Source organism: Piliocolobus tephrosceles, chromosome 4 (assembly GCF_002776525.5).
Source record: "Piliocolobus tephrosceles isolate RC106 chromosome 4, ASM277652v3, whole genome shotgun sequence".
NCBI classification, from domain to species: domain Eukaryota; kingdom Metazoa; phylum Chordata; class Mammalia; order Primates; family Cercopithecidae; genus Piliocolobus; species Piliocolobus tephrosceles.
In genome coordinates this window covers 119,579,769-119,592,016 of record NC_045437.1, presented here as the reverse complement: position 1 = coordinate 119,592,016, position 12,248 = coordinate 119,579,769, and the positions used below count along the sequence as shown (strand labels likewise).

General features: G+C 34.8%; 1 protein-coding gene across 1 annotated transcript in view; it reads left to right on the top strand.

Annotated features, from left to right (window-relative positions):
• The window catches only part of RANBP17 (RAN binding protein 17), a 428,276-nt gene that overhangs the window by 52,441 nt on the left and 363,587 nt on the right, over positions 1 to 12,248 (top strand). The window contains exons 10-12 of the mRNA XM_023218928.3: positions 2,059 to 2,205; positions 2,784 to 2,956; positions 7,663 to 7,856. Of these exons, the coding sequence (XP_023074696.1) occupies positions 2,059 to 2,205; positions 2,784 to 2,956; positions 7,663 to 7,856 (514 nt within the window). The remainder of the gene's footprint in view (positions 1 to 2,058; positions 2,206 to 2,783; positions 2,957 to 7,662; positions 7,857 to 12,248) is intronic.

Sequence of the window (12,248 nt, the reverse complement as noted above, 5' to 3'; positions counted from 1 at the left end):
TCATCATGAATTTATTATGATTCTGGAAGAAAATATTTAGTATTTATCTTCCTTAGAGCTCTTTTTTTTTTTTTTTTTTTCTTGATATCAAGTCTTGCTCTGTTGCCCAGGCTGGAATGCAGTGGCGCGATCTTGGCCCACTGCAACCTCTGCCTCCTGGATTCGAGCGATTCTCCTGCCTCAGCCTCTTGAGCAGCTGGGATTACAGGTGTGCACCACCACCCCTGCTGTTTTTGTATTTTTATTAGAGACGGAGTTTCAACATGTTGGCCAGACTGGTCTCGAACTCCTGACCTCTAGTGATCCACCTGCCTTGGCCTCCCAAAGTGCTGGGATTACAGGCATGAGCCACCATGCTCAGCTCTTAGATCTCATTTGTAGTAGAGATGGGTAGTTTTTAAAAATGGTTGTGTTTCCATGGCTGACTTCTGTGTTTCTCCTATTTTTTTCTTTTAGGCAAATATGACTAGAGATTATCTATCTCACTATGCTTCTGTCTTTTACTGTTCTATTACATTTCTTTGTTTGCACTTCTTAAACTACTGAAATGATTAATTCAGTATGTCCACCTTCTGAACTGGAAGACATAATATAAATGTGAATGTTAATATTGGAGCAAGTGGCCTTAAATTATGAAATAATGTTTTCTTGCCCTCTTGTGGACAAGTAAGAGTTTGTAGATTTTATAATCTTTTCTGCATTAACTTTAGAGCTTCATTGCCAATATTCATTTCAGAGAATTGCAAAGCAGCTGTTGAGTGATTTTGGGTGCTTAGATAAACTATTTTGTTTTACTTTTTATTTTGTTTTTGGTTTAAAATATCTGTAAAATACAGATTTTTGAAGATTAAATGATTTAAGGAGATTTATCTAATTCTCTTGGTTATTAATTTTGGGGGGGTTGATATGTAATATCTTTGTTCAATAAGAATGTTCTACAAAAAGCAATTGCTTTTGTGTATCTCAGAAGTACTTTATGGGTTATGCATTTATTTTATCTTTTCAATGTTAGGATAGTTGTGGAATTTTCTGTTTAGCTGATAAAGAGGATTTTACCAATATAAAGTTTTTAGTTTAACTCACTATCATCAGCCAATAGGTGGAAGATAATATGCTAATGCCTGATAATTTATCTTAAATGATTTTCCAACATCCTTATGTTGATGTTTCATGGCTGTAAAAGTTGGTATGAATATTAGATTGTTTTAGAATTACAAACATGTTTTAAAGATCTGTGATTACAAAATATTTTTGGTTATTTGTCCTTAATAATTAGATACTATTTTCTGTATATTTCATGGAGCTCGTATGAATGAAATTGCTTAGAGACTTTCAGTTTTACAAAGATATGAATTCTGTTTCATGCCAGCTACAGTGCATACTAAAACTCTTTTCAAGTAGCTTACAGATAACTGGGTAAGACCTTTTTTGTTCTTTTTTTAATCTATTCTCCTCCAAAATTTACCAGGTAAATTTTGGTTTTGCTCAACTTTAGTTATTTGTTTAGTGTTATTCCTTACATTGCAGTAATTTGTTCGAATGACTATCTAGAGACATGGAGATACACAGAGTTGCTTGCAGGTACAGTGCCTGTAGATACTCAATAAATATTAGTTTAATTCAGAAAATTCCTGTTATTTGTGTGCTAGTATACACCGTTTAAGTTTGGTGAGTATTGTTCTTTCCTAGAGTTTACTTCTAATTGTAAATATTTTCCAGGTCCTTTGCTGACTTCTGTTTAAACCACAGTACACACATACACACATACACGCTTTTGTGTACTATAATAGCTTCTCAAAAATTATAATTTAGTCATTGTGATGCAGATCTTCTTCCAAGACCTCTACTTTGGATTCCTTATTATTAATCGTTGATGACAAAACTAAACCTAGCAGAAATTCCTCTCTTTTTTTACATTATTAACTATCCAATTGAAACAGAGTATTTTAAGTAAGTACCCATGAGAATTGGGAGACTTAAGATGCTTTGGGGTTTTACTGATTTTATTGTCAGTAGGTTGACTTGTTTTTAAGGCTTTCTTTTTGTCTCATAATTTAGGGTTTGTCTGATCCAGGTAATTATCATGAATTTTGTCGATTTTTGGCTCGCTTAAAGACAAATTATCAGCTGGGAGAATTAGTTATGGTGAAAGAATATCCTGAAGTTATTAGATTGATTGCTAATTTTACCATTACTAGCCTACAGGTAGGTAAAAATATGTAATTATATTAAACTGTAGCCAGTTTTAAAACAACTTCCTGGCAAGGGTTGGTGAGGGTATTTTAAAAATATCTATTAATTTGATTACTTTGCTGGAAATGTTAATTGCAGAGTTTTAGGTAAAAAAGTTCATTGCAATGTATATAATAAAAATTGAGAAGCTACTTAAATATCTAATAATTGAAGAATGGCTTGAGAAACTATAATAAAATCTATGTGAAGAAATAAAATTTTTGCAGATTATACTATAGAAAAGTTTTTTTTATAAGTTTAAGGGAGAGGTTATGAAACCATATTTTTCACATGATATCAACTCTGAAAAATATTCATGGAATGATTAGAGGGAAGTAGAGTCATATTTTAATGTTACTCTGGGTGGTAAAATAATAGAGTTGTTGGTTTCTTTATACTTTTCTGCATTTACAAATTTGCTATATTAAGTGTTCATTAGTTATATAATAAGAATAAAAGTTAATTTGAAAATATATGTTTAGTAACTTTGTTCTGTAATTCTTGTAGGAAGATGTAATATTTTAAATAACTTCTGCTTTGTTTCTCTGTAGCATTGGGAATTTGCGCCTAACAGTGTTCATTATTTATTAACTCTGTGGCAAAGGATGGTAGCATCTGTTCCTTTTGTGAAATCAACTGAACCCCATCTATTAGACACTTATGCACCAGAAATCACGAAGGCCTTTATCACTTCTCGGTTGGAATCTGTTGCCATAGTTGTGAGGTATTCAAAAACTAAATGTTTTTGTTGTGTTTCCTTTTGATACTTGGAATTTTTTAAGATAAAGGTATAAATTTAAAATTCACCCTTTTTAGTGTACAGTTGTATGATTTCTGACAAGTGCACACAGTTGTATAACTACCATCACAATCAAGATATAGAATAGTTCCATCAACCCAGAAAGTTCTTTTGGCTCCCTTTTCAGTCAGCCCCTCTCCTCACCCTCATCTCTGGCAGTTACTAATCTGTTTTGTGTCCCTGTGATTTTATTTTATTTTTTTGCCTTTTCCGGAATGTTTTATAAATGAAATTATACAGTATGCAGCTTTTTAGTCTGATTTTTTTCCACTTAGCGTAATGCATTTGAGATTCCTCTGTGTTGTGTTAGTGCTTTCCTTTCATTGCTGAGCAGTATTCCATTTTGTGGATATATCAGTTTGTTTACCAATTCACCTGTTGCTGGACATTTGAGTTGTTTATGTTTTTGGCAATTGTAAATAAAACTGTGTAAATACTCCTGCACAGATTTTGTACGAACATAAGTTTTTGTTTCTCCTGGGTAAATACCTAGGTGTGGGATTCCTGGGATGCATGTTAAGCATGTATTTTACTTTATAAGAAGCTGCCAAACTATTTTCCAAAGTGGCTGTACTATTTTGCATTCCTGCTCGCAGTGTATGAAAGACTCAGTTGTTCTGTGTTCTCACTAGCAGTTGATATTGTTAGTTTGAAAAAATTTTACTTATTCTAATGGGTGTGTAGTGGTACCTCATTGTGGTTTTCCCTTAATGACTAATAATATTGAGCATATTTTCATGCACTTATTTACCATCTGTATGTATTCATTGGTAATGTGCTAGTCAAACCCTTTTCCCATTTTTTAATTGGGTTGTGTATTTTCTTATATTAAGATTTGAACATTCCGTATATTTTCTTCACAAGTCTTTCTGTTGTGTGTTTGCAAATATTTTCTCTGTTGTTTACCTTTTCATTTTCTTTTTTTTTATTATTATTATACTTTTAAGTCTAGGGTACATGTGCACAATGTCTTGCCACACTGTCTTCCACAATGGTTGAAGTAATTTACACTCCCACCAACAGTGTAAAAGTGTTCCTATTTCTCCACATCCTCTCCAGCATCTGTTGTTTCCTGACTTTTTAATGATCACCATTCTAACTGGCATGAGATGGTATCTCATTGTGGTTTTGATTTGCATTTCTCTGATGACCAGTGATGATGAGCATTTTTTCATATGTCTGTTGGCTGCATAAATGTCTTCTTTTGAGAAGTGTCTGTTCATATCCTTTGGCCACTTTTTGATGGGGTTGTTTGTTTTTTTCTTGTAAATTTGTTTGAGTTCTTTGTAGATTCTGGATATTAGCCCTTTGTCAGATGGGTAGATTGCAAAGATTTTCTCCCATTCTGTAGGTTGCTTGTTCACTCTGATGATAGTTTCTTTTTCTGTGCCGAAGCTCTTTAATCAGATCCCATTTGTCTATTTTGGCTTTTGTTGCCATTACTTTTGGTATTTTAGTCATGAAGTCTTTGCTCATGCCTATGTCCTGAGTGGTATTGCCTAGGTTTTCTTCTAGGGTTTTTATTGTTTTAGGTCTTACATTTAAGTCTTTAATGCATCTTGAGTTAATTTTTGTGTAAGGTATAAGGAAGGGATCCAGTTTCAGCTTTCTATGTATGACTAGCCAGTTTTTCCAGCACCATTTATTAAATAGGTAATCCTTTCCTCATTGCTTGTTTTTGTCAGGTTTGTCAAAGATCAGGTGGTTGTAGATGTGTGGTGTTATTTCTGAGGCCTCTGTTCTGTTCCATTGGTCTATATCTCTGTTTTGGTACCAGTACCATGCTGTTTTGGTTACTGTAGCCTTGTAGTATAGTTTGAAGTCAGGTAGCATGATGCCTCCAGCTTTGTTCTTTTTGCTTAGGATTGTCTTGGCTATTCAGGCTCTTTTTTGGTTCCGTATGAACTTTAAAGTAGTTTTTTCCAATTTTGTGAAGAAAGTCAATGGTAGCTTGATGGTGATAGCATTGAATCTATAAATTACCTTGGGTGGTATGGCCATTTTCACAATATTGATTCTTCCTATTCATGAGCATGGAATGTTTTATCAAGGTTCATAGCTTCCTTGCATTGGTTTAGAACATGCTCTTTTAGCTCGAGAAGTTGGTTATTACTGACCTTCTGAAACCTACTTCTGTCAACATGTCAAACTCAGTCTCCATCCACTTTTGTTCCCTTGCTCATGAGGAGCTGTGATCCTTTGGAGGAGAAGAAGCGCTCTGTTTTTTGGAATTTTCAGCTTTTCTGCTCTGGTTTCGCCCCATCTTTATGGTTTTATCTACCTTTGGTCTTTGATGTTGGTGACCTACCGATGGGGTTTCTGTATGGATGTCCTTTTTGTTGATGTTGATGCTATTCCTTTCTGTTTGTTAGTTTTCCCTCTAACAGACCCCTCAGCTGCAGGTCTGTTGGTGTTTGCTGGAGTTCCATTCCAGACCCTGTTTGCCTGGGTATCACCAGTGGAGGCTGCAGAACAGCAAATATGGCTGCCTGATCCTTCCTCTGGAAGCTTTGTCCTAGAGGGTCACCTGCCTGTTTGAGGTGTCTGTCGGCCCCTACTGGGAGGGGTTTCCCAGTCAGGCTACACGGGGGTCAGGGACCCGCTTAAGGAGGCAGTGTGTTCGTTCTCAAAGCTCCAACGCTGTGCTGAGAGAACCACTGCTCTCTTCAGAGCTGTCAGATAGGGATGTTTAAGTTTGCAGAAGCTGTCTGCTGCCTTTTGTTCTGCAATGCCCTGCCCCCAGAGGTGAAATCTAGAGAGACAGTAAGCCTTGCTGAGTTGCAGTGGGCTCCGCCCAGTCCATGCTTTGTTTACACTTGTGAGCTACTCAAGCTTCAGCAATGGCGAATGCCCCTCCCCCCATCAAGCTGCAGTGTCGCAATTCGATCTCAGACTGTCGCACTAGCAGTGAGCAAGGCTCTATGGGCATGGGACCTGCCTAGCCAGGTATGGGAGGATATCCCCTGGTCTGCGGATTGCTAAGACCGTGAGAAAAGCACAGCATTTGGTCAGAAGTGTACTGTTTCTGCAGATACAGTCTGTCATGGCTTCCCTTTGCTAGGAAAGGGAAATCCCCCTACCCCTTGCGTTTCCTGGGTGAGGCGACGCCTCGCCCTGCTTCAGCTTGCCCTCCGTGGGCTGCACCCACTGTTCAGCCAGTCCCAGTGAGATGAACCAGGTACCTCCGTTGGAAATGCAGAAATCACCCATCTTCTGCGTCAGTCTCCCTGGGAGCTGCAGACCGGAGCTGTTCCTATTTGGCCATCTTGGAAGCCCTCTCCCTTTTCATTTTCTTAACAGAGTCTTTAGAAGAGCAGAATTTTTAAGTTTTGACGAAGTCCAGTGCTTTACTTTTTCTTTTAAGTGTTATGTTTTAATTGTTATACCCATGGAAACTAACCCAATGTCACAGAGATTTTCTTTTATTTTCTCTTAGAATTTACATTTTAGTCTGTGATCTCTTTCAGGCTAATTTTTGTGTATTAGCTGGTATAAGGCTAGAGTTCTTTCTTTTTTTTTTGGCATATAGCTGACCAGTTATTTCAACATCGTTTGTGTAACAAACTATCCTTTCTTCATTGAATTGTTTTTATGCTTTTGTCGGAAATTAATATACCACATACATGTAGTTCTATTTCTGGACTCTGTCTTCATTAATCTGTGTGTCTGTTTTTTTCACCAGTACCCTGTCTTGATTAGGTTTATAATAAGCTTTGAAACCAGATAGTATGAGTTCTCTAAGTGGCTTTTCTCTTTCAAAATTGTTTTCACAATTCTCCTTTCTTTGCTTTTCCATATATATGTTTGAATCAGCTTCTCAGTTTCTACAAAGAAGTTCTTCTGGGATTTTGACTGGGATTGCATTGAAACTATAGATTAACTTGGGGAAAGAATTGACATCTCAACAATATTGAGTCTCTTAGTCTCTGAGCATGTCTGTCTTTTATTTAGCTCTTCTCTGATTTCTTTCATCAAACGTTTTATGGTTTGTAGCCTAAAGATCTTGCATACGTTTAGGCAGATTTAATTGATAGTTTATGTTTCCTACTGCCTACCGTTTTTTAAATTTCAATTTCTGGTTGTTCACTGCCAATATATACTAATACCCATCATTTTGTATGTTGACCTTGCATGCTATGACCTTAGTAAACTTACTTATTAGTTTGAGTAGCATTTTTGTGTTTCTAAAAATATTTTCTATTTACATAGTCATGCCATCTTGAGATACAGACAGTGTTATTTTTTACCTACTAATACATTTCATTTTTTATTTCTTTTTTGTTTTTTTTAGAGATAGAGTCTCACTCTGTCACCCCAGCTGGAGTGCAGTGGCACAATCTTAGCTTACTGCAACCTCCGCCTCCCAAGTTCAAGCAGTTCTCATGCCCCAGCCTGCTGCGTAGCTGGGATTACAGGTGTGTGCCACCATGCCCAGCTAATTTTTGTATTTTTAGAGTCGGGATTTCACTATGTTGGCCTGGCTGTTCTCAAACTCCTGGCCCCAGGTGATCCTCCTGCCTCTGTCTTTTATTCCTTTATTATAGAATTTTTATTTAACATAAAGTTTACTTGTGGTGAATAATAGTCCTTCACATTCTAATGCTGTCTGCAAACTTACTCTGTGTTTGCAGAGATCACTTAGATGATCCACTGGATGATACTGCCACTGTGTTTCAGCAGTTGGAGCAGTTGTGCACTGTCAGCAGATGTGAATATGAAAAAACATGTGCTCTTCTTGTGCAGTTATTCGACCAAAATGCACAGAATTACCAAAAACTTCTGCATCCATCTTCTGGTGTAACTGTGGACATCACCATTCAGGAAGGTCAGTAAACTTTATATGATTACTGAGTATTATGTTGAATGTTAAGTAACATCAATAATCACTTTAATAGTTTTACTGCAAATTATTTTTATGTATTTTCCTCAATTCCTGGTCCCCTAATAAACCGTTCATTTTATTAACCTTCTGTGTATATTGGTAATTTGTTGGTTGATTTTTTTTTTCTTTCAGTTTTCCTCTATAAGATTCATAGGATATACTTCTCTCTGGAATCAGTATCAAGAAAAATTGATAATGGCCCTTGAGCAGATAGTTTATGAACATAACTATCGTAACTGGTTGTGTTTTCTTCTTTGTGGTACTTGATTGCAAACTCAGAACCCAATTTCAGCCAAAAAAAGTATATAATATATCATTATGATTTTGCTTTTATGTATTAGCCTTCATTATGGCTTTACTATTATTTTTATTCCTCAATTTCTTCTTTGTTTTGTTTTTAATCCTTTATTGTTGGAGGAGGTATTTATTTCTGTATATCCTTTTAGGTCCTTTTAGGAACATAAGGAGTAAAAATAAATACGTTTTTCCAATTTTCTTAATAAGATACACTATGGGAATGGAAATTTCTAGGAGAAAGCACTTTATAGTTCTGAAGTTTTTCGTATTTGTTATCTTGTATTGGAAAGGGAGTTTAGTAAGGGATCATAATCAGATTTACTTCCAGTGATTTCCCATTTTAACTTTAAAAAAATTTTTTAGAAGATTATCCTTTACATTTGAATAATGTTTTTTAAAAATGCTTTTTGTTTCTTGTCTGTCCATCTTGCATTAAGTCACATAGTACTGCTGAGGGGCTAGTGGGAGATAATCTTTACTTCAGTGTTCTTTTCCTTTTATTGGGATCTTATTTGTAAATTAAATGGGGAGAACTAACACTTTTGCAGCATTTAGTCTCTTCATTATTGACTTATTCTTCTAGAAGAGTTTTGAAAGTTGCTAAATATCAAATTCATATTAAAGGATATTTATATATATTGAGACATACAGAATATCAGTAACTACAAACACCATTACCTCACTTAAAGATTAGATCATTGCCAATACCTTTGCAGCATTTTTTGTTTCTCTTTCCAAATCTGTCCTCTTTCCTATCAGCAGAAAATACTTAACAATCTTGAATTTTGTGTTTATCAATTCATGCCTTTACTTCAGTTTTACCACGTGTATGCATTCTGAAAATAATACATGATACTGCATATTTCTCAACTTTATACAAATGGAATCATACTATATTTTTTCTTTGACAGCTTTATTCTTATCATTTCTCCATATTGTATTTATGACAGCTCATATTGATGCATATAGCTATAGTTCCTTCATTTTCAGTGCCATGCACTGTTACGTTGTTTGAATGTACCTCAGTTTATTTGTGCATTCTCTTGTTAATAGGTATTTGTTTTCTGGTTTTTGCTAATAAAATCAGTGCTCCTGTAACAATTGTTGTGTATATCCATTATATATTCAGCTTTAGTAGATACTGTTAAGCTGTTTTACAAAGTGATTGTACTACTTGACCTCCTACCAGTAGTGTTCAGGTGTTCCCATCAATCTCTATCAGGAAGTGGCAACCTTTTTCTTAAAGTGCCAAATTGTAAATGTTTTAGGTCTCCGTCACAACTACTCAAGTCTGCCTTTGTAGCTAGGAAGCAGCCATAGACCATACTCATGTCTGTGTTTCAGTAAAGTTTTATTTACAAAACCAGGAGGCTGTCTTATAGACTGTAGTTTTGCTGACCTGGACCTAGATTCTTGCCAGCAGCTCATATTATTATACCTACATTTTTGATGATCTAGTTGAGAATAATATACCTCATGGGTTTACTTTTCACTCTGCTGATTATTAAGTTCAGTATTGTTTCATGTTTATTGATTGTTGTGTCATCATCAGTGACGTGTATGTCCATCTCTTTTGTTCATTTCCACCTCACCACTGGATTGCTTTCTTTCACTGATTCTTAGGCGTCTTTTATGTATTTTGACATTAATCAGTTAGGTTTTTGAATTGTAAATATCACTCCCAAGTTTGTGACTGTCTGCTGCATATCATTTTAGTGTGATATTTTTATTTTCGTATCAAACTTGATTTTGATTAATTCACAAAATTTTTTTTGAAGAGGTAGTGTATTTCATTGTGCAAAAATTTAAAAAAAAAAAAGTGTTCTGTTCCAGTACTCTGCCCTCCCTTTCTTCACTCTAGCAAGTAGTTATTCTTATAATTTCACGTGTCTTTCCAAAGTTTCTATGTGCGTATGCAAACAGTTATGAATATGTAAATTCTTACCTCCCTTATTTGCATAGAATACAGCATACCATACTCACTACTCTACTTCTTGCTTTTTTCATTTAAAGTGTTTTATGACTATTTTCGTAATATAGAGAAAACTCCTATTTTTTATAGATACATACATAATATTTTACATTTTGAATATATCATAATTTATTTAACCATTCCATCCACTGTTGACGATGATTTGAGTGATTTACAATCTTTTCCTATTAAAAGCATTCCTATACAGATAAACCTTGTACATGTCATTTCATGTATATATGAATTTATAAATTTCTCCTAGTGGAATTGCTGTTGGGTGGAAGTTTAATGTATTTGTAATTTTGCAAATGTTGCCCAGTTGTTTTCTGTAAGGAGTATACCATTTACTTGTCCACTAGAAATGTATGAGATTATTTCCATGTATCCTTCATAGGACAATATTTTTTTATTATACTTTAAGTTCTGGGATACATGTGCAGAACGTGCAGGTTTGTTACATAGGTATACACGTGCCATGGTGGTTTGCTACACCCATCAACCTGTCATCTACATTAGGTATTTCTTTGAATTCTTGGCAGTCCTGTGTGTGACAAATGATTTCTCAGTATAATTTAACTTTTGCATTTCTCTTGTCAGTGTGGTTGTGCATTGTTTAAATTTAGATAAGAGCCATTTGGTCTTGTTTTTTGGTAAATGAACTGTTCATTTCCTTTGCCATTTTTCTATTGGGTCGTTGGTCCTTTGTTTCTCCTTGATTTCTAAGAGCTTTTTACAGTTTGAAAGTGAGCCCCTTGTCTATGATCAGAGTTGCAAATATCTTTTTTCCTTTTTTGCTTAGCATATGTTTTAGAGATTCAAATATGTTGTACATATTTTCTTTTTATTGTTACATAGTATTCCATAGTATGGCCTTACCATTATCCATTCACCAGCTGATGGACTTTGAATTACACTTCCAGTTTTTGGCTTTTGCAAATAATGATGTTATTAACATTTTTAGACAAGTCTTTGTAGAAGAAATTTTCATTTCTTTTGGATAGGTACCTAAGATGAGTGCTAGGTCATGTGGTAAATGCATGTTTAATGTTGTAAGATACTACTAAACAGTTCTATGAAGTGGATGTATCATTTTTCATTCCCATTAACACTGTATGAGAGTTTCACTTACTCTGCATCCTTGCCATCGTTTGCTATCTGTTTTCTTTAGGCACTCTACTTGGTGTCTAGTGTTATCTCGTTGTGGTTATAATTTGCATTTCCCTAATGACTAATGATGTTAAACATTTTTCTATTCTTTTTTGCAACCCGTATTTCTTATTTTGTGAGAAGTCTGTTGCCCATTTTTAAATTAAATTGTTGGCTCTTTTGTTATGGAATTGTAAGAGTGCTTTATATGCTCTATATTCTGTATACAATCTCTTTTTCACATATATATTTTACAAATATTTTCTCCCAGTCTATGGTTTGTCTTCTTAACTGTTTTTCAAAGCTGAAAAGTTTTTAATTTTGATGGTCTACTTTTTCACTTTTCTCTTTATGGCTTGAGGTTTTTGTGTTTATGAAATCTTTTCTAACCTAATGCTATGAAGACTTCTATGATTTCTATAAGTTTAATAGTTTTGGCTATTGTGTTGAGGCCTGTGATCCATTTGGTGTTCATTTTTGTGAATGTTGTGAGTTAAGGGTCAAGGCTTACAGTTATCCAGTTGTTCTAACACCATTTGTAGAAAAGACTGTCTTTCTCCCCCATTGAATTACCATGACACCTTGGTCAAAAATCAATTGACTATAAAGTGCTAGGGTCTATTATTGGAGTTTTTGTTCTATACCACTGATCTATATATGTTTATCCTTATGCTAATACTATATTGGCTTGATTACTGTAGCTTTAATAATTCTTGAAATCAGGTAATATAAATTCTTTAACTTTTTTTTTTTCAATACAGTTTTGGCCATGCTAGGTCTTTTCCTTTACTAATTAATTTTAGCATCAGCTTCTCAGTTTCTTCAAAGTAGGTGCTAGAATTTTGGTAGGGTTTACCTCAATCTATACATCAGTTTGGGCCAGCTTAACAACATTGAGGCTTGCAGTTCATAAACATTTG